Genomic DNA, 20,630 nt, shown 5'->3' with positions numbered 1-20,630 from the left:
ATAGTTCTACTGTCATCACCAACATAGAAACCAAATAGTTTGGTAAGAAATCACATTAACACACTGTTGGAAAAAAAAATGATTCTTAATTTTTGCACTTAAAAAGCACAAATTTTTTTTCTGTGCCAATAAAGCGATTTAAAAAAAAAAAAAAAAAAGCACAAATTTTATTTATTTATTTTCTTTTCACTTTGGCTGAATGTTACAATCGAATTTACTAGGTTAAGGAAGGTTAAAGTGCAGAAGAAAAAAAATCATTAGGTTAGTTTGGGAGAAAAAAATCTGACATGCAATTTTCAGGCTGATTTATCAGTGGAAAGCTAAATTTGATAGTTTGGCATTATGGAGGGCAGACAACATGAGAAAGCTGTTACAAAGCTTTTTGTCCTGATTTAGCCACGTGGATCAATACAGGCCTATACTGTTTCAATTTTGCAAATATTGATTTTCTGATATAACCAGCGCAGAGGCATCTATCATCAACTATATAAAAAGAGGAGCTTCAGATATTTCTATATTTGTATTTACAGTCCTTTAGACCCCTGGAGCACAGAACATTTCATATGTAGATGTAGAAGAATTTTTTTTCTTATGGCAAAGCTATAAAAATCAAGGGCGTTAATCCAGCTAAGAAAAAAAAAACTAATAAAACTACAGAAAATTATTATTAAAATTTTTTTTTGCAAATTTAGGAATGAAGATATAGGTGGTGCAGATGCTTTGGTGTTACCTGGGTCCTATGCTGTCCTAACCACATATTACTACAAAATTAAGAATAGGGTAATAATATGAATTATACTTGGTAGGCAGAAACCTGTTAGGCTCAGTTCACACTTGCACTTTCCATTATACTTTCAGTTTTAGGAGAGCAAAATGGAAACTAAAAATGGAAGGTGAACGGAAGGTCTTATGGTCCCTATAGACTTTAATAAACCTTGTTGTACGCATCAATTATTAATAGCAAAAAAAAAATTATATGGTTTGCTGCGCTATTTTTGGGTTATTTATTACGTAATGTGCAGAATGCTGGTGTGAACTTAACATTACATATTTTGTATCACATTCCTCTTGTTTACTTTGACAGAATTCAATTGAATCACAGAAGATGTAAAATAAAAGTTATAGTTTTATGTCTCACAATGACCAACATGGAATATAAAGGTTTATAAAAATTTATGTTGATTTTCTATATTTGGTACAAACATGTTTTGTCAAGCTGTAACTTGAAGTTACTAAGGTCCAATATAGAATCTGTACAACATTTACTTCCTATGGCACCCCTAAGGATCCTGGACCTGGATGTAAATACACAATTAGGCTGCATTTAAGTGAACATATGGGGGACGTATATACGGCCAGATATAGGTCCCCCATAGTCGTCTATGACACTCAGGCTTGGTACGGTGAACACAACATGTGATTACCGTACCATGGCCGCAAAATAAATAGAATAGGCTCTATCTTTGCCCGTAAGAACGGCTGTGTGGCAGCATTTCCTATGGAGAGGGGAGGGTGAGGGGTGCTAATCCCTCCTCCTCTTCAGTGCACCCGATGAGTGCCTGTCCGGCCTTAGCAGTGCGGGCACACAGTCTCACCACATGAGCATGTGCATTTTGGGGGCCGCAAGGAACTGTCATGTGCCAATGCCCGTCTGACATCAGTGGGTAAGCACTGCAAAGATGGAGCACGAATAGGACCTGACCTACCTTTTGCAGTGTGGGTAGTCAACACATTCTCGATGCGGTGATGCACACTGCCTCAAAGCCATCTGTAAAGTAGTTGAGGATCCTCTCTCATCTATTATATTGGAAACTAAGTGTCAAAATTGGGGAAACGAGAAAAGTTTGGCTGAATTGACAACTGGTGCAAGGACCAGTTCTATTCAATGGACTGGATCTTGCAGAAAATACATGTGCCTCCTCCAGAAACAACTCATTCAGATAAATGTAAGTCAGACTTTTCAGCAACAATGCTGATGTATGTGAATTCAGCCTTATTTGTGGACTGTGTGGATCCAGCAATGCTGGGGGTAGTATACATCTATGTATGTAAAATCTATAAATATATTGTTTTATATTGTGTGTAAGGAAAGCTACTAAGTTACAAACAGTTAAATGACATCTGCAGCTCTGCTACATCCACAAACAGAAAGTATATGCTGAGAAAGATGATAATTGGATTAGATATTAGATTTGTGATTACATTTAGAGCTCCTGTTCTGTGTCTCAGAGGTTAAGCCCAAGGCACTGAAGAAGTTAAAATATAAATTAACCTTTGCCGCCATGCATCACAGAAAGCAAATCTATGGCATTTCCAAAGGTTAATCTAATTTCTCCAGTTAAGATGGTCAAGATGGCAGCAGGTATTGAATTGGATTGAAAAGACATTAACTCATTTAAATGAAGAGAAGACGCTGTGAGCCCACCCACGTTATGTGGTCATACAGAGGACTGTAATGTATCTATATGGGTAATAGTAAGTATATCATAGTGGGGAGCTAAAAGGTATAACCAAGTACAGGCAGGAAAAGCTGTAAAAAAAATATCCTGACACTTTCCTCCATTGAAGAGGCCGTTTGCCTATTTTGTAGCGGATAGTCCAGTGGAAAATTAACTTCAAAAATTGTTGTGTGAACAGAACCCAAGAAGGGGCCAGGGTCTATTTATTATAATGTATTATAAAGGCCGGTAAATATTTAGGGATTGTATCCACTGGTAACCTCTACCGATATACACTCACCGGCCACTTTATTAGGTACACCTGTCCAACTGCTCGTTAACACTTAATATCTAATCAGCCAATCACATGGCGGCAACCAGTAGAAGATTGGAAAAACGTTGCCTGGTCTGATGAGTCTCGATTTCTGCTGCGACATTCGGATGGTGGGGTCAGAATTTGGCATCAACGACATGTAAGCATGGATCCATCCTGCCTTGTATCAACGGTTCAGGCTGGTGGTGGTGGTGTCATGGTGTGGGGAATATTTTCTTGGTACCAATTGAGCATCGTTGCAACGCCACAGCCTACCTGAGTATTGTTGCTGACCATATCCATCCCTTTATGACCACAATGTACCCTGTAACATCTGATGGCTACTTTCAGCAGGATAATGCGCCATGTCATAAAGCTGGAATCATCTCAGACTGGTTTCTTGAACATGACAATGAGGTCACTGGACTCAAATGGCCTCCACAGTCACCAGATCTCAATCCAATAGAGCATCTTTGGGATGTGGTGGAATGGGAGATTCGCATCATGGATGTGCAGCCGACAAATCTGCGGCAACTGTGTGATGCCATCATGTCAATATGGACCAAAATCTCTGAGGAATGCTTCCAGCACCTTGTTGAATCTATGCCACGAAGAATTGAGGCAGTTCTGAAGGCAAAAGGGGGTCCAACCCGTTACTAGCATGGTGTACCTAATAAAGTGGCCGGTGAGTGTATATTTGTATAACACCAATGAGGTCTTTGAGTATTCCAATATCCAATATACGAGTTGACATACAACTTATGGTTCAGGTTTGGGATTCTTTTGATTAAATGAAAAAGCTTTGTTTTACATTGTTGGCATTTATTACTTGGATCTACGAAGGCCATATGTTCACGTCGCCTTATACAGGATACTCGACTTTCCGGAACATATGTGCGTCTTTCCATTGTTTCACCAAACAAATCATTAAACATCACTCATTCTTAATGACTGAATACTTCACAATCTCATAAGGGGGAATCTAAGGAAATAATTGTCATCTTTCTATACACACATTAGGAGGGTGAATTTGATTAATATTTTATCGGTATCAGGATTATTGAATTATAGACAATGGGAAAAAGGACAGGTGTCATAATTTGGATCAGAGCATGACCACAGGAGGAAATCAGTCTATGGTATGTTGTGAAGTGGACCCACCAGATAAAATAATTCTGGGAGCCCACCTTTCATCACGCCCAGGAAAAAGACCCTACAAATAAGGTTATCTGTTATATCCATGGAGTCCAGTATTAGAGTAGAGGCTTGGCCCACTGAAGGATCATTTTGTACTACGGTAGATAAGTTGGACACATATTCTGGGTTGCTGTGTTTAAAAAGATCAGCGTGCAGGTCTTGCACCAGATTAATGATATATATTTTTAAGAGACTTTGTGCATCTTTCTAGAAGGGATTTATGGGTGAGCTGGGGCTGTGAAAAGAAATAAAACCTTTACTTATCTCCCTCTGGGCTCCCGATCTCGTGCCACCGTCTATCACTGCCCCTGTTTGTTTACAAGTCATGGCACCTCTGCCCTGACAACTTCCAGGGGTCTGGAATACCCACCCCTCTTTTGTCCCAGTGCCTGCAACAATGCTGGGATAGGGAACGGGGGAGTGTGTCACGCGGGCAGCATTGTCGGAGCTGAGGTGCTGAGACCCTGTTGTTTACAGTGACAGATGATGGCGCCAAAGATCAGCAGCGCCAAGGGAGGTAAGTATATGTTTATTTATTTATTTATTAATGTCAGACAACCCCTTTAAGGTAAAAGAGGGTATGGCTTAAAAATGCACCAATATTTTAGGGATGTTCCAAATTTATTTAGGGAATGAATCCAGTACAGCCCTAAACAGTTTTTAACAGTGTGAAAACTTAGAAGCAATTGCTTATCACACTAGACCTGTTAGATCGCTTTTAGAAACTCAATTTAAGCACAGCAAGGATAAGCTAGTACCGAATGCAGACGCTTTTAGGAGTAAACACTTGAGTTTGGGAACCTGCAGCACATGTTTTGCGTTGTTTACCAGAAAAACACATGTTGCTCATTCCCAATCACAATTGTTTAGGTCTGAGGGTACGCTCACACGTTGCAGTTAAAACTGCATTGCAATCATCTTTGAGGTGGTTTTAGGTGCAGTTTTGTCAGTTTAACAGGTGAAAGACGTGAAGTGAACAAGTGAATTTGATTTTGAAAGGGAAACCTGTTCCACAAATGTCATTCACTCGTTCAGTTCATGTATTTCACCTGTTAAATTGACAAAACTGCACCTAAAACCACCTCACGGCTGATTACAAGTTTATTCTATGTGTATACTGGTTTCTAGCGCATGTACTCTGATCAGGGTGTAGCAGGCTAAAGGACAATGTAATTTCAGTGTTTGCATAGGTTTCCTCACACACTACAAAACATACTGGTAGGGTGATTAGATTGTGAGCCCCATTGGGGACAGGGACTGATTTGATAAGTTCTGTGCAGCACAGCTTAATCTGTGTGCACTATATAAATAAAGGAATTATTACTTTTTTAATGTTATCCACAAATAGCCACGCAGAGGGTGTGCAGAGGTGGGGAGACTTGACTTCAATGTTCAGCGCCCCGCCTTCTTGACTTTATAAATCACTTGCAAAAAGCGGATAAAAGATGCATTTCTCTACACAATGAGAATTAGATGGCATAAAGACGGTTACAATTCTACTGGATTACTATGCTATTCTCTGGTGACCCGTTCCATACAAGTCAGCAAAGTGGAACTTTGAGTCCCAATTTCTGATCTGGCCCAAGCGGTAATGCCTCTGCCATGTTAGAAAGGGAGCCGGACTGGGGACTGATGTGAATGTTGCAAGTCTGTATAGTGTTGTGGAATATGTAGGCAATAGGAGTTAAATAGGCATCTGATTCCCCAATTATAAAGAATGGTTACCCCCAGTCATTGCAAGGCACCGGCTGCTCTAGTCAGACTTTATTTGCCTCATTCAGTGCAATGGTTCAATTGTCAACTCTGCAGAGTCTGTTTTTTTATATATGTGAATTAAAACAGAGCAGCAACCACAACCTCAGCCACTAAAGCGCAGGAAGTGTTATACGACTAACCACACACAAGCCACCCACTTAACTAGGATCATTACTCTTTACTACAATCTATTATTTCCCTTCTGGTTTGGTTATTGCAGGCGTACCAGAGAAAGAATTGCAAAAACGGCATTATATGAGAGACTGTGATTTAACACTGTCACTAAAATGACACAGACTAATGGGTCATGATCAGTAATAAATTGTGCAGTTAATCCCCGTATGGCGTCCATACCAGCCGGGCTGCCTGTGTGGTGAGATACAATGGTTATATACCCCGTGTCTATGTCTTCAGACACCCTCTGTGTGATGACCGACAAATAACTCATTACTCGCAAGCTGAATTCTCAACTGAGATCATTAATCAAACTTGAGAGCTGTGAAGAGGAGAGATCAGCCTGAGAAGCCAAGGGTTAATGTCTCTAAAATTCTCGGGAACCACATCCAAAACAATTGACACGTTCCTTACATCCTTGGACAATGTGGATGTGTGATGAATGTCTTATTTGTTACACCGCAAATTATATTATATGGGAATTTATTTAAATAAAAACTTCTAAAAACATTTACAATCTTTGTCTCTATACACAAAATATCCATGTATCATCAATTTTGTAAAAACCTTTTGAAATTTGTGAGGGCTCCCTCTTCAGTAATGGGGTCGTAGAGCCCTCTGTTATCTTATATCAGACAAAAACATCCCATCGACATGTAGAGGACTCAACAACAATAAAATCGGTATAATAGCATCCCCTCGATTTCACCTTGTCTGGTGTTGGAGAAAACAAGGGACAACATACTTTGTGTTCTACAAGAAGATAGCCCATGTCAGAGGCAATAGATTTCATCTAGTAGGCCAAAAGGGTCATCAGAGGAGTCACACAAGGGGTACACACCACTGATCTGTATTAATATTTATGTTGTGGAGATTGCATTTTATTCTGCTGTCTGATCTTGGGTCTTGAGAGGACCTTTCACCACTTGGAGTGATGAACATACACAGATTCAGGGGGACTTTGAATTTTCTTTCTAGACCCTATGGTTGTTGAGCTATCAGTCCCAGTATCTGACATTATAATCCTTTTCCCTGTCAGAAAGAAAGCTATGGAGCAGAGGAGGAGTTGTGTGTTATAATCATCCTCACAGTGTCAGAGAAGACCATCATACCACGCACCTCCTCCTCCACTCAGGCACCTCCTCCTTGATTGGTAGAGAGGATTACAAATGGTCAGATATTAATCCAGTTTAACTAAATGCAGTGTACAACTAAATGCAAAATTATATTGATTGTACACACACACACAAAAAAATTAATGTACCATAAGAGATTTGGGGGTAAATATTCCTTGGGCATATGATGTATTACAAATAGCCACTACCACTATAGAAACAAAAAGAAATCACATCTTTGCATCAGTTGATGTAGCACTGAAATGCCAAAATAGTTTTCTCCGATACCTTATTATTTAGTAAAAGTGCCCTAGATCCATAACAGATCAATTTTATGCAGACAAATTTTGCTGCGTCCACCTCCTGTAAAATTGGTTTGAGCGTTTTGAGGGCCCTTCCAATTTGGAGTCATAACTGGTGGCACATCATACCCCAGGCTGTTTTGCTTCTTGCACTACTGGCAGTCTTCAGGTATAGAGACCACAAAGCAGAAACATTTCAATTTACTTTGGGAAAATGTTCATCTGGACTTTATTACCTGTGTGTTTTTCAAATTTGATTTTTCAAAGTAATTCGTCACAGAATGCAGAACCTTTAAAGGAATGTTACAGCTCAACTGTACAGAAACAGATGCCTTTTAACACGGCTATAAAAATACATATTGTAGAGAGTTAACCTGAAAGTCATCAAAAACACCAGCACAAGAGGATCCCATCATAGGCTTACAGACTCTAGCTTATGCTGTGCCAGTTTATAGAAGCCTGGGAATGGTTAATAAGAACAATACTAGGTAAGTCTATGTTTGCCAGCCATAGGCCTGTGAGGGAGCCGCCTTAACTTTAGATCTTACCAACCACCATCTGTGGTCCACAAAAATGGGTCTCATTGAGGGGTATCCAAGAAGATAGTTAGGGAGTGGCTCTTATTTATAACGTCTTATGTGCCTGTAATATCAGCGTAATAAATGATCTGATTTTTGCATATTTTCTCTCTTTGACTCAAACGACCGTGTCAAATGGTTGAGATTTCAGGCATCTGCCACATATGTTTCTCCAACCCCTTGAAAAGCAATACTTGTCTATAAATGTACAGTGATTGTTTTGGCATTACCATTCGTCCTTAATAAACCTTGAATCCAATATGAAAATTATATATTACATATATATATATCGACACATAAGTGAGGTCAATCAAGTTTTCCCAAAAGAACATAAGTTTATAATATTACAGTGGAATATAAAATTCCTAATTCTCGATATACAATGTACCAGCGGCTGATGACTGGTTCAGGCAGCAGCGTTTTTATTTATTAAATTATAATTATTATAATTCTTATAAAGAATGGATGAACGAGCTCTTATACCTCCTGTGTCAGCCCCTTATTCTCATTGATTGTAAGCTCTTGAGAGCAGGAGCCTGGCTTGTATCGTTGCATATAACTGATTTGTTTAGCAATACAGAAGTTTTACCCAGAATGCACTGCTGAGCTACATATGGAGCAAGCACATGACTGGCCAATAGTTTCTAGTGTAGGGAACAATTTATATGATTGTCATGTTAACTCAAAACTCTGTTTCAATGGCCTTTACAGAATTTTTAAGAAATTATAACATCCTTTACTTTTCAATATGATTTTCAAAATTCTGAACCTACCACAGGGCTAACTTGTCCCTAATGTTTCTGGAAATATGCATTCTTGTCCAGAGCAATTTTTACAGTTTTGACATGTACAAATAAAACCGAGATTACAGCATAAAGTATTATATTAAACCCCAACAAACATATTTTTCTGAAAGTAGACACTTGACCCATTTAAAAACAAAAATAAGTGTGCTCTCTGATTGTTTTGGGTATGAGAAAGTTAAGAACGAGATCAGTGATCCGTGAGAAACTCCTCAGTGAACCCTCCTCCTTTATTCTGCCTGCTGGCCAAGAAGCTGTAGGGAGAGCAGAATTGAGAGGGCTACAACAATGAATCCTTGGCACCTAGAATCTCACAGTGCCTGGAGTAAGTGGCCCTGGTTTATCATGCATTATTTTGATGGTTGAATTCTTTTAACCCTTCCCCATATATCCTTACAAGGGTGGCACTAGTATGAGATAGGAGCTATAACCTTGAATCTACTCTACCTACTAAATCTAAGATTGTGTTTCTAAGTGCTAGGGAAGCAGGGCACTGGCCTGACCCCGGGGCAGCCTTCTGAGGATCCGACACCCCCTGGGAAGTATTGCGGGGGAGTTACTGCCCACCATTACGTCTTATTATGTCCAATGTGGAAAAGGGGATAGGAGGTGTTTCATTGACTACTATGGGAAGTGCTGTGTAAAGGCACATGACCAAAGCTTGTGTGCGCGGTAGGAGGCATGTGAAATTTTACAAGTAATTGTAATCATAACAGAAAAAGTTCTGATACATCTTGTTCGTCCAGACTGATTCACAGTTAGAATATGTATCTTACCTCTGAGATATGGCTCCCCATGCGCCATGCTTATTGGTTAGGATGTTAAGGATTTTCTGCTTCAGTTGATTGGCCGTCACATGGTCTCTATGTTTGGCAGCGCTGATTAAATGGTCACACATTTTTTCCTCTTCTCTTCTATCAGCAGCATACTGTGCACATTGTGACTTTAAGAAAGAAAAATATGAATTTTATGAATAAATCGCTGACTACATGTCTGCAATCAAAAGGAAAAAGTAAGGACATAAAAAAAAAATATTCAAAAACAAAGAAAAGCTGTAGTTATATTTACGCAAAATTTCCAGGACAACTATAATCAAACTTTCAAAATAAAATGTTTTTTAATAAAATTCCTAACTACTTCTATTTTCCTACACTTAGAGAAAAGAGATTCTGTTTCAGGACCTTTACATCTGTTTCAGGTCATTTCATTGGGAAAAGGATTTATATAAGAATATGAACTGCTACAATGTAAAAACCGTACTGCTACAAGGGTAGTGACCACAAAAACACCACAGGATTAAAGGTCAAGTATTTGGTTGGTTTTTGTGATGGTCTATTTTCATTATTAAATTACTCCTTTAACTGAGTTTGCACCTTTGGTGTTTTGGATCCTTTAAAAAAATTATATATACTGGTAATTGATTCTATAATTTGTAGCTGTAATAATAAATGGATATCATATTATTAATATATAAATATTCCACAAAGTAGATTTATTATGTGAAAAATGGGTATTTCATCAAAAGGGAGGGGGATCTAATGGGTTAATTCATTATCAAACATACCCAAAGCAAATAAGCAATTAGCTGAATGGTCTTCCTTGGTAATGAGGCTAATATTTCATCCTTTAATTGGACTGTAAGATTAAATTATCATGCTTCACTCTGAATGATGGTGTAATGAATATTAACAGTTTGCTCGCTGAGTGAGTGGACGGAGTGATTTGGAATAATATTCATCTGAGCGGATTACGCTGCCTCCGCGTTCCCACCATGTAAACAGGGAGAGGTTGTGATTGTAGAGCTTGTGCCACCACTGACTTGGGCTATAAAAAGAACCATTAATACTTTCAGCTGGTCACACAAGCACCCCTCTTTATGTGACAGTCTATTATATCAACCCATTAGCAACTCCCCAACTTTTCATAATGATAGCTGTAAGAAAGCTTATTCTATGTTGGTCAAACTGAATTTTTGTTGGCACCATTTTGGGTACAAAGAGCCTAATGGTGAACTTTGATTACAGCTTATTCACATTGTTTTTGGGGCCCTGAATTTTTTTTTTTAAACTTTTACAAGTTTAAAAACTATTAAAAAGAGAAAGTTTGCAAGTCCCCATTTTTGATAATAAAAAAACTATTTCTTCCAAGAGGGCTTTTTGTTTTTTTCTTTTACAGGACAATTAGTGCCATACTTTTTTGTTTCCACTTTGGAGTTAATTTTTTTAATAGTGTATTTAGAAGGTTATTTAGCACTGGACACCCCTTACAATATTATGAAGGTCAGGTGCAAAACTGGGTGTATGTTTACTTGATAAAATAGGGAGTCAAAAGATTTTATAGCATACAAAAATGCCATTTTTTCCTAAATTAGTCAACTATCCATTGGATATATACTTTGAATGTCCAGAGATAGGGGTCTTTTGCAATTTTATATTGTATTGGTTTCCATCTTTTTAAAATAAATTCACTTAAAGAGAACCTGTCAGCAGGACTGTCATTATTGCTGGTGACAGGTTTCAACAACCTATGCTATGCGGTTTTTAAAAATACCTTTGTCAGCATTTTGAATCCTTTCAGTACTTCATAAAACTTTATTTTACATTACCCGTCTTGGGTCCCCAGATGGGAAGGGGGCAGCTGCAGCATCCTGCATTTCAGTCTCAACATGGATTCTTCCTCTACAGCCAGCTAGAGGAGAGGAACAGTGCATAAGGAGACAGAGACACAGGCTACTGCAGGCACCTTTCCCCCTGGGACTCACGCTGTTGGCATGCTGGCATAGAACCAGGTGATGTGAAAAAGTTTTATAAACTACTGAAATGATTAAGAATGCTGACTAAGGCATTTTTAAAATCAGCATAGTATAGGCTATTGGAACCTAAGACCAGCTTGTGGCAGGGTCGCTTTAAATCCAGTGCAGGGATAAGTGTCCACTCAATGGTGGGCTGACAGCTGAGACCCCCAATTACAACATTTCTGTGTGGCCTGTGTGAATGTAGAACATTCATTAGCAGTCCCAGAGAAGTTAGAGGTACTGTACGGCGAGAAAACAATGCATGCTGACTTTTTCCATATGCCACAAACTGGAAAGACATCTAACGTTAAACCTGCTTGATGACAGAAATGATCCCAAAGAAAAAAATGGGATCAGTTCGGGTAACACAAACAGAAATGTGCAGTTATAATTGCAGTAGAAAGTTTTTGTACTTGCCTCGCTATAAATCCACATTTTTTTCTTTGTTTTATTGTAGTTCTGTATGAAACCTATTTTTATTTTTTCAATAATCCTCATTTTTATAACATCTAAAATGTTATAAAGAGTATGAAAAGAATTAATAAATTGCAACTCTCCAGCCTCTAGATCAATCTGATCCTCCTGCTTAGGTCAACAAGCACAGGGGCTGGTACATCACATTGCAGGCTAAGAACTGTCTGGCAGAGATAAGAAGCTCATCAAGCCTCCGGATCATTCCTGTTTTCCAGCTGGAAGGCACCTTTGCAGAATTCTGACACTATCCTAGATTTCTTGTGGCCCTCAATCCTCACGCACTTCACAGTTACCTGGTATAGATCTGCTTGTTATCATCACTGCCTGTATTCTATCCATACACAAGACATGTTTACTAATGTGAATGGAAGCTGTATGCGCTAAAGGAGAAAATAACTTCATAATTCACTACTTGCTTTAGGTAAAGACTCATTAAAAAAAACATTGTATCAGCACTAAAACCAAAATATCTGGGTGTACAAGAGAAAAAACAGTAGACATGCTGAAAGCTTGTGTCCGGGTGTCAAAGGGACTACAATGCCGAGCACTGTTATCATATTCATGTATAATCTATTAAACAGAATCCATTTGGGATACACTGCAATATAAAATACGGTAATCCTCAATTCTGAACTATTCCAAAATTTGGAACATTTATGATCATCTTTTCATCAATCTTTGATCCTCTTATCTGGTAAAACTGACATTAGGGCCCCAGAATGTCAGTATACCACAAGTCCAGCCTGTGATATGGAAAACAGATAGATATAGTCCCATCAATTTGGACATTAACAATTATTTTTATATTTCTTAATAGTTTTCCTTTTTAGCAGGTTTGTACAATTATGTGCTATACACGCGACTTATAGAACACACGACTTATAGACGAGCCCTAGTTACAAGCGGATGGATGTTGGTAATTTACTGTACTTTAGCCGTAGGCGACAATGAACAGCTGTAATAGTTATCAAAGATGTCTGCCATTAAGCTTTATTGTTAATCCTGGTTCTTATGACAGCCAAAAAATGTTTAAACCCAATTGTCATTAAGACCAAAACATTTTTGGATGGGGTTCAATTAAAAAAAAAAAAAAAACACTGCTATATCAATGGTTGGAGGGGTGTGCAGATGTTCACGGCAATCCCCATCCAAGTACTGATTTGGGTGTGGTTATGTCAAAAAAGGTGAGAAGACAGTGGTTACAACATCCACCGGAAGCCAGCAGGACACAGGAAGTCAGGAGTTGTACTGCTGCCAGTCATGTGACCCGCCGATCTCTGTGAATGAGGCATAAGACTGCGGGTTTTTTTGTCACGCTTAAACCAAATTTAGGTCCATAATAAGATGTTATAAAGCTGTGCCAGTGTGCCTTAAATATGAACTGTACTTACACCAACTGTAAGTACAGCAACAACTGCCTTGAACTGTGCACAGGTCTGCCACCTGCTGGTCATTCATCCTTATAATCCGATGCACCTTATATAAGAACCTAGACTTTTAAGCAGGCATTTATAGATGGTGCACCTTATAGTCTGAAAAATACGGTAATAGGGAATCTGGTTTGTATGTTTTTGGAAGGTTCACTATTGGTCAAACCTGGAAAACCCCTTAGAATATAACAAAGGAAGGTTTCCTGTGTATATACCTATGTATATTATATGATCACTTCTTGAGGCAAATACCATGCAGTAATCATACACACAAAAAATTGGCAAATTAAGTCCACTTTCTCTGTACACAAAAAATTAGCTCAGTTTCCTCCTATTCATATGATGGACAATCTGGAAACATGTAAACTAGTTTCATGAGATTACATAAAAGATTTTTTTTTTTTCTTTTTGGGGGGGGGGGGGGTAATAAAACTTTTGGGTTCCTGTAAAAGTCAGTGCAATAACTGCACATGAAGACACTTGTTTGTGATGGAGGAATCGCTCCAAGCTGCAAACATGTTCATGAATATCAGACCGGGGAGCAAATAATAAACCAGTTCCTTGTGCCTGACATTAACCAAAGCTTTCCAAAACAGCCAGCGCTGAATTACAGGCATGTTCCCCATGCTGAAAAATAAAATAGGGCCCTGTGAAAGGAGCTACAGGGGAAGTGTTGAGTGATTGAAAGCAGAGAGTCAGAACTTCACCATGGGCGCTGCTTACCTCAAACTCTGCGTGCTTGTGGACATCCTCCGCTCTCTGTCTGTTTAGAATAAACTCGGCTTCATTAGCGACGCGCACGATGTGATCCTTCATAGCGTGGCACAGCAGTCTAGGGGAGGGAAACGTGGAAAAGTGTCAAACAACAACAATATGGAAGAAACGCAAACCTGTGTGTCACCACAGAACACCTAACATCTATAAACATCCACTACATTACCAGGATAACCCCACCAATGATACTACCACATGTTATATGTGTACACTTCAATACAAGTATAGATATTACAATATACTACCGATAAACCTAGTTATGTTCTGTTTACCAAACAAAAACATTGAATACATATATTGCAAAGAAAATATATATTTATATATAACAATGTATCACTATAACAGCATCTCTCTGTATTTCTCAATTTCCTAGAGATCACAGTAATCTCTTTCTATCATCTTAGATTTAATATCTGATGATTAACTTTTCTATCCTACTAGTTCCCCTATCATATCAACCCTGAAAAGACCACATTGTTAATCTCAGCTATCCGTAAAGGGAACCTGTCATCAGGGACCTAATTTTTCACTAAAGACAGGTTGCAGGAGCCCATTACAGCTGCATTGCAAATATGCATTTGCTGTTGTGCAGACTGCTCAGCTCTTGGCCCCCACCTTTGTGCTCTTGTACAGCTCCCCCCCCCCCCCACTGAAGTCAGCTCACCAAGCTGTGACCTCTGTGAAGGAGCAGGAGGAGAAGCTGTACAGGAGCACATAGGTGGGGGCCAAGAACTGAGGAGTCTGCAACACGGACAAATCACATGTTGTTTTTTGAAATTCATCTAAACCAAAGCCCAGCCCAGCGACTACACAGATGATTCTGTCTGGGTGCAAGGTAAGTTGTAACACAATTATATTGTAATGCAAAAGCTTAGAAAAGGCAGAAAGACATATTTACACTGCAGCTATAATGGGCTTTTGCAACCTGTCTTTAGTGAAAATGAGTTTCCCTTTAAATTACACAAATTTTATTTTTTATCCTCAAATAACTCCTTATTTATTCCAGATTTACCTTCTGCTTGTTTGTCCCTAGTGTCTACTACTCTCTTCAGTTGTATATTTCCTTCATCCCTCCTTCATTGTGTCCCCACATTCTTACATGTAGTCTCTATCCTCTTGAACCTTGTTTAACTCTTTCACATAAACTTCGGTTTCTCCAATCCCACATGTATGGATGAGGTCAGCTGGACTGGACACACCATTACACATACTATATAGTGTCACTAGTGCTCTTAAAAGCAGGGTCACAGTCTCGCTCGATAGATATCTGGACACACTGCAGACTCCTTTTTATGTTCTCTGCAATCATTTCCACATATACCTTCTTCTAAAGTCATGTCTAACAAAAAAAACTTCCAATGCTCGGATAGAAGATTCCTTCCTAGAAATTCATTTCTCTTGTATTATGAAGGACTGAACTGCACTTTCCACTGTTTGGAAACTTATCTAGCCCACCAGGGATACCAACCCTACTGTACACTGTGGTGTCACTGGCAACTGACAAACCTTATTGTATGTGAACTAGTATTAACAGAATAGGACCCAGGGCAGATCTATCTCATCTCACCTCTGCACCATTAACTAGAACACTATGAAATCTATTCATCAAACAACTGGGAATCCGCTGAAATTCCCAGGGATTACATCCAATTTTCAAAAATTAACCCATCATTTTTTCCGTAGCTCTGTATGAAAGACATATCTACAGCGCCTCAAAAGTCCAACACTTCTGTCACATAGTCCTAGAAATCAATATTTTACTGATGCCATCTTATCTATTTCTATTAATCGTATCAGACCATCTATCTGCTTACATATATCTATCTACTACCTACCAGAGTCTATTTCTATATATCAGTCTATCCTTCTACCTTACTATGCCTGTTTTTTTATCCATGTATTTATCTATGTAATATATTATAATAAAAGGAGGCAGCATTGTGTATGTAGAAAGTAGTGGGTGCCATCTAGCTGTCTTAAAGCTATCCACCTATGTAATACTTACATATTTCTATCTACCTACCTACGTCTATTTACATAATTTTCCACCTAAGTTCCTCAGTCCTATATTTTAATGTAACCATCTATGTATCTGCTTACCATTAACGAATCTACCCAAATGATTCTTCTAAAAGAGTGCAACATGGAGTGGGTGCCAGCAGACAAAAATCTGCAAGGAAATCTACCATCAAAGTCAAGCCTGATAAACCAGGGACACTTATTCATAGATCCAGACACCGTGACTGTGGTAATCTTCTTGTATTTGTTATCTATAGCCGCCTTCCTTCTAAAAGCAACGTTAAAAATTATGCTAATGAGACTGACAAGCTTTTGGGGCGGTTTCCACAGCCCCTCTGTGCTGTAGCTTCACAGGCCGTTAGTGAGCATGGTAAACTTTCCTTCTCCCACTGTGTGCTAAAACCTCCGGTGCTGCAGTGAGATTACACCAGGCAGAGGTAGGGGAAAGTTGACTATGTCAATACCAGTGAAGCCGCAGCACAGAGAGGCTCTGGTAATTCCCCCCAAGGAGCCCTTCAGGCTCATTAGCATATCTTAAAAGTTAGTTTTAGAAGGAAGGAGACCATGGATAACAAATATAAGAAGATTACCACAGTCACAGTTCCTGGATCTATGAGTATGTGTCCCTGGTTTATCAGGCTTTTGATGGCAAATTTCCTCAAAGAATGTTTTAGCCTCCCAAGAATTAAAAAAGCGTTGTTTTTCCACTATTTTTACCAACCTATAAATCTTGATGTATTGGACGATCACAAATAATTTTGAATGTGTTAATAAAATAATAATAATGAGATAATTGATCATAACACAAATAAAGAGTCAATCTATATACTGTCATCTGTGACGCTATTTTTATTGGTAAAGATTTTATTTTAAAAAGCAAAAATCTAATTTAATCCCATTTTGGCATCCCTTTAACATTCTTTTAAATATAAAGTGCCGCATAAAAATTACATCTCTTCACTACATAATATTAAAAAAAAAGTGAAACCCAATCAATACACATGTTTAAAAAACTCAGGCTTTTTTTTGGGTTTTTTTTTTCAACTTCAATTTGTGAATGTGTGAAATTCTTTTGTCTACCACTTGATTTGCTGGATACGACCATTATACGCAATTTTACATCTCATTAACCTTGCTTTGTTTTAATTATAGCAATCCTTTTGTCGTAATATTTGGAGCGACTTAGTTGATCATTTCAGCCTGTCCTTGGGAACACTATCATTTCACCGCCCATTCATCAACTGTTTATGTCCTGTTAATTGTTGACAAGCGCACAATTACATTGGCCGCCTATGATTGATGAACTGCATTCACCAGAGTGGTAGCCGCAAAGAATAAATATTTATAACAATTTCTCCCCTTCAGATTCCTATCAGAATCCCCACAAGGACTAGCGGAAATGTAATGCAGGCAGTAAGGATCCTTGTTTCCTGCTCTCACAACCATCTTCTCCTCATTTCCCTTCCACTTATGTAAGATAGAGATTGTATCAACAAGTGAAAGGTGACTACATAGCCGCAGAAAACGCTGAGATGTTCTTCTCCAATACAGAATCCATTTCTCAGTGGTTTCTTTTCTAAACTTTGATTTGTCTCCTAAAAATCAATCGAGCAGTCAGAGCCAAAGCAGAAAATTACAAGCTCCGAGACAATTTAGTGGCTCCAATATTGCAAAAAACATGCAAAAAAAAAAAAAACCCATAAAAAATCCCTTTATAATTTTTGTATCCATAATCCTGAGGGCCGGATTTTTATGTTTTTGTAAACGGCATAGCACAATGAAACAGAATTATAAGATGAAGAATTTAATACTAATGGTGGACTATTCCAGATCTGTGGATTGGATTACAACCAGACAACTGTTCTCCATCCATCCTCTTACTAATGACGCACGCCACACACTTGTCATTGGTTGACTTTGTAATAGTTTGGGAACCATGTATAGTAATATAAAGTAAATTGGAGAACTGATCTTATATTGTATGGTTACCAGAATTAACTACCATGGTAACTATGGAATTCTGTGTCCATGATGTGGTATGTTGACATTTTTTAATGTTAATTTTATACTCTGGTATCTTGTATCCCTTATTATTCACACTTCAGAGATCTTCATCTACACTAACTATTCAGAAATATTATGTGTTAATTATATATTATTAATTGTGTTTTATGATGTAGTATGGCTGCAGCAGCAGAGGTGTGTTTTCTGATGTACTGCTGCAGCAGCAGAGGTGTGTTTTCTGACGTAGTATGGCTGCAGCAGCAGAGGTGTGTTTTCTGACGTAGTATGGCTGCAGCAGCAGAGGTGTATTTTCTGACGTAGTATGGCTGCAGCAGCAGAGGTGTGTTTTCTGAAGTAGTATGGCTGCAGCAGCAGAGGTGTGTTTTCTGACGTAGTATGGCTGCAGCAGCAGAGGTGTGTTTTCTGACGTAGTATGGCTGCAGCAGCAGAGGTGTGTTTTCTGACGTAGTATGGCTGCAGCAGCAGAGGTGTGTTTTCTGACGTAGTATGGCTGCAGCAGCAGAGGTGTGTTTTCTGACATAGTATGGCTGCAGCAGCAGAGGTGTGTTTTCTGATGTAGTATGGCTGCAGCAGCAGAGGTGTGTTTTTTGATGTAGTATGGCTGCAGCAGCAGAGGTGTGTTTTATGATGTAGTATGGCTGCAGCAGCAGAGGTGTGTTTTATGATGTAGTATGGCTGCAGCAGCAGAGGTGTGTTTTATGATGTACTGCTGCAGCAGCAGCAGAGGTGTGTTTTGTGATGTACTGCTGCAGCAGCAGAGGTGTGTTTTATGATGTACTGCTGCAGCAGCAGAGGTGTGTTTTATGATGTACTGCTGCAGCAGCAGAGGTGTGTTTTATGATGTACTGCTGCAGAAGAAGAGGTGTGTTCTATGATGTACTGCTGTGGCATCAGCTGAAGTGTGTATAACGATGCACTGAAGCAGCTAGGTGCACTTTATAACATGCTGCAGCAGTTGAGGTGTGTACTATGGTGTGCTGCAACAACTGAGGTGTGTATTATAAGGCTCTGCATCAATTGTGCTACATATTGTTAACATGCTGCAGCAGCTGAGGTGCATATAATAATGTGCTGTACCAACTGAAGTACATATGCAACCGATGAATCACGTTATGCTGCAGCAGCTGAGGTGTGTATTACAATGTCCTGCAGTGATTAAGGTGCATAATGTAACATGTTGATGTGGATGTTATGATGTGCTGCATTAGCTGATGTGTGTATTAATATTTGCTGCAGCAATTGAGGAGCACTTTGTAGCATGCTACATCACCTGAGATGTGTGTTATGATGCGTTGCAGCAGTTGAGATGTGTGTTATGATGCACGGTACATAGTATGAAGATCTGCAGCAGCCCAGATGTGCATTATAATGTGCTGTAGCAACTGGGAAACAGGACTGCAGCTGCAGAAAAACCTACTACATGTGGGGGGAGGGAAGAATGATGGGGTTTATTGTTTTGTATTATTTATTACAGGGAACCTGTGGTTAAAAACAGGCAGAATAAACCTTATTCTCTGCCTTAGGCTACATTCACACTGCCGTTGCCCGCCGTACCGTAGCATAGTGGGCACACGGCACTGCCAGGGGAGAGGAGGAGAGTGCCGCTCACCCCCGCACCTCTCCATAGGAATATATGGCGCACGGCGGCGTATTCCGGAGAATGATAGGAGATTTCCTATCTTTCTACGGGTATGGAGCAGTACCGCGCCGCACCGTACCGTACCGCTCCGCTGGGCGCCGCGAGTCCATTGCGATGCATGGGGGACGTATGCTAGCAGTATATACGTCCCCCATACATTGATGTGAATGTAGCCTTAGTTGAAAAGTGCAGTGCAGATGCCCAAGATTAAATCTGCCTCTTCCCACCAGTAACCAGTAAAATCGTCCCCCAATCTCTTGTCTATGTTGGCTCCACCCATTTGTATGTGGGTTACCAATAACTCAGCCCAGTAATATGATCTATAGTGTTAGGTATTTCCTTAGATGTCAACATTCACTCATTTCAGTCTCATACAAGGGGGTAAAGTAAAAATTTATAGAAAAGTGGAATAAACAAATATATCAATATATATATGGATGGATAACATGAGGATCATCAACGGGAATAGTAACGGATGTGAGTACAGGTGGTCCTCTACTTAAGAACACCCGACTTACAGACGACCCCTAGTTACAAACGGAGCTCTGGATGTTGGTAATTTACTGTACTTTAGCCTTGGGCTACAATAAACAGTTATTGATGTTGTCTGCAAATAAGCTTTATTGTTAATCCTGGTTCTTATGACAAACCAACATTTTTAAAATCCAACTGTCACAGAGACCAAAAAAATTGTCTGGAGTTACAATTATAAAATATACAGTTCCGACTTACATACAAATTCAACTTAATAACGAACCTAAAGAACGTACGTAACCCAGGACAGCCTGTAATTACAATCT

At 39.1% G+C, this 20,630-nt stretch overlaps 1 protein-coding gene across 1 annotated transcript in view; it reads right to left on the bottom strand.

The window, feature by feature from the left end:
* The window catches only part of NBEA (neurobeachin), a 429,733-nt gene that overhangs the window by 160,959 nt on the left and 248,144 nt on the right, over window positions 1-20,630 (bottom strand). Inside the window, 2 exon segments of the mRNA XM_072134427.1 lie at window positions 9,452-9,618; window positions 14,097-14,205. Coding sequence (XP_071990528.1) covers window positions 9,452-9,618; window positions 14,097-14,205 — 276 coding nt within the window.

This window comes from Engystomops pustulosus, chromosome 2 (assembly GCF_040894005.1).
Source record: "Engystomops pustulosus chromosome 2, aEngPut4.maternal, whole genome shotgun sequence".
NCBI classification, from domain to species: Eukaryota; Metazoa; Chordata; class Amphibia; order Anura; family Leptodactylidae; genus Engystomops; species Engystomops pustulosus.
Note: the sequence above shows the minus strand (reverse complement) of the source record. Positions and strands in the feature narration are given on the sequence as shown.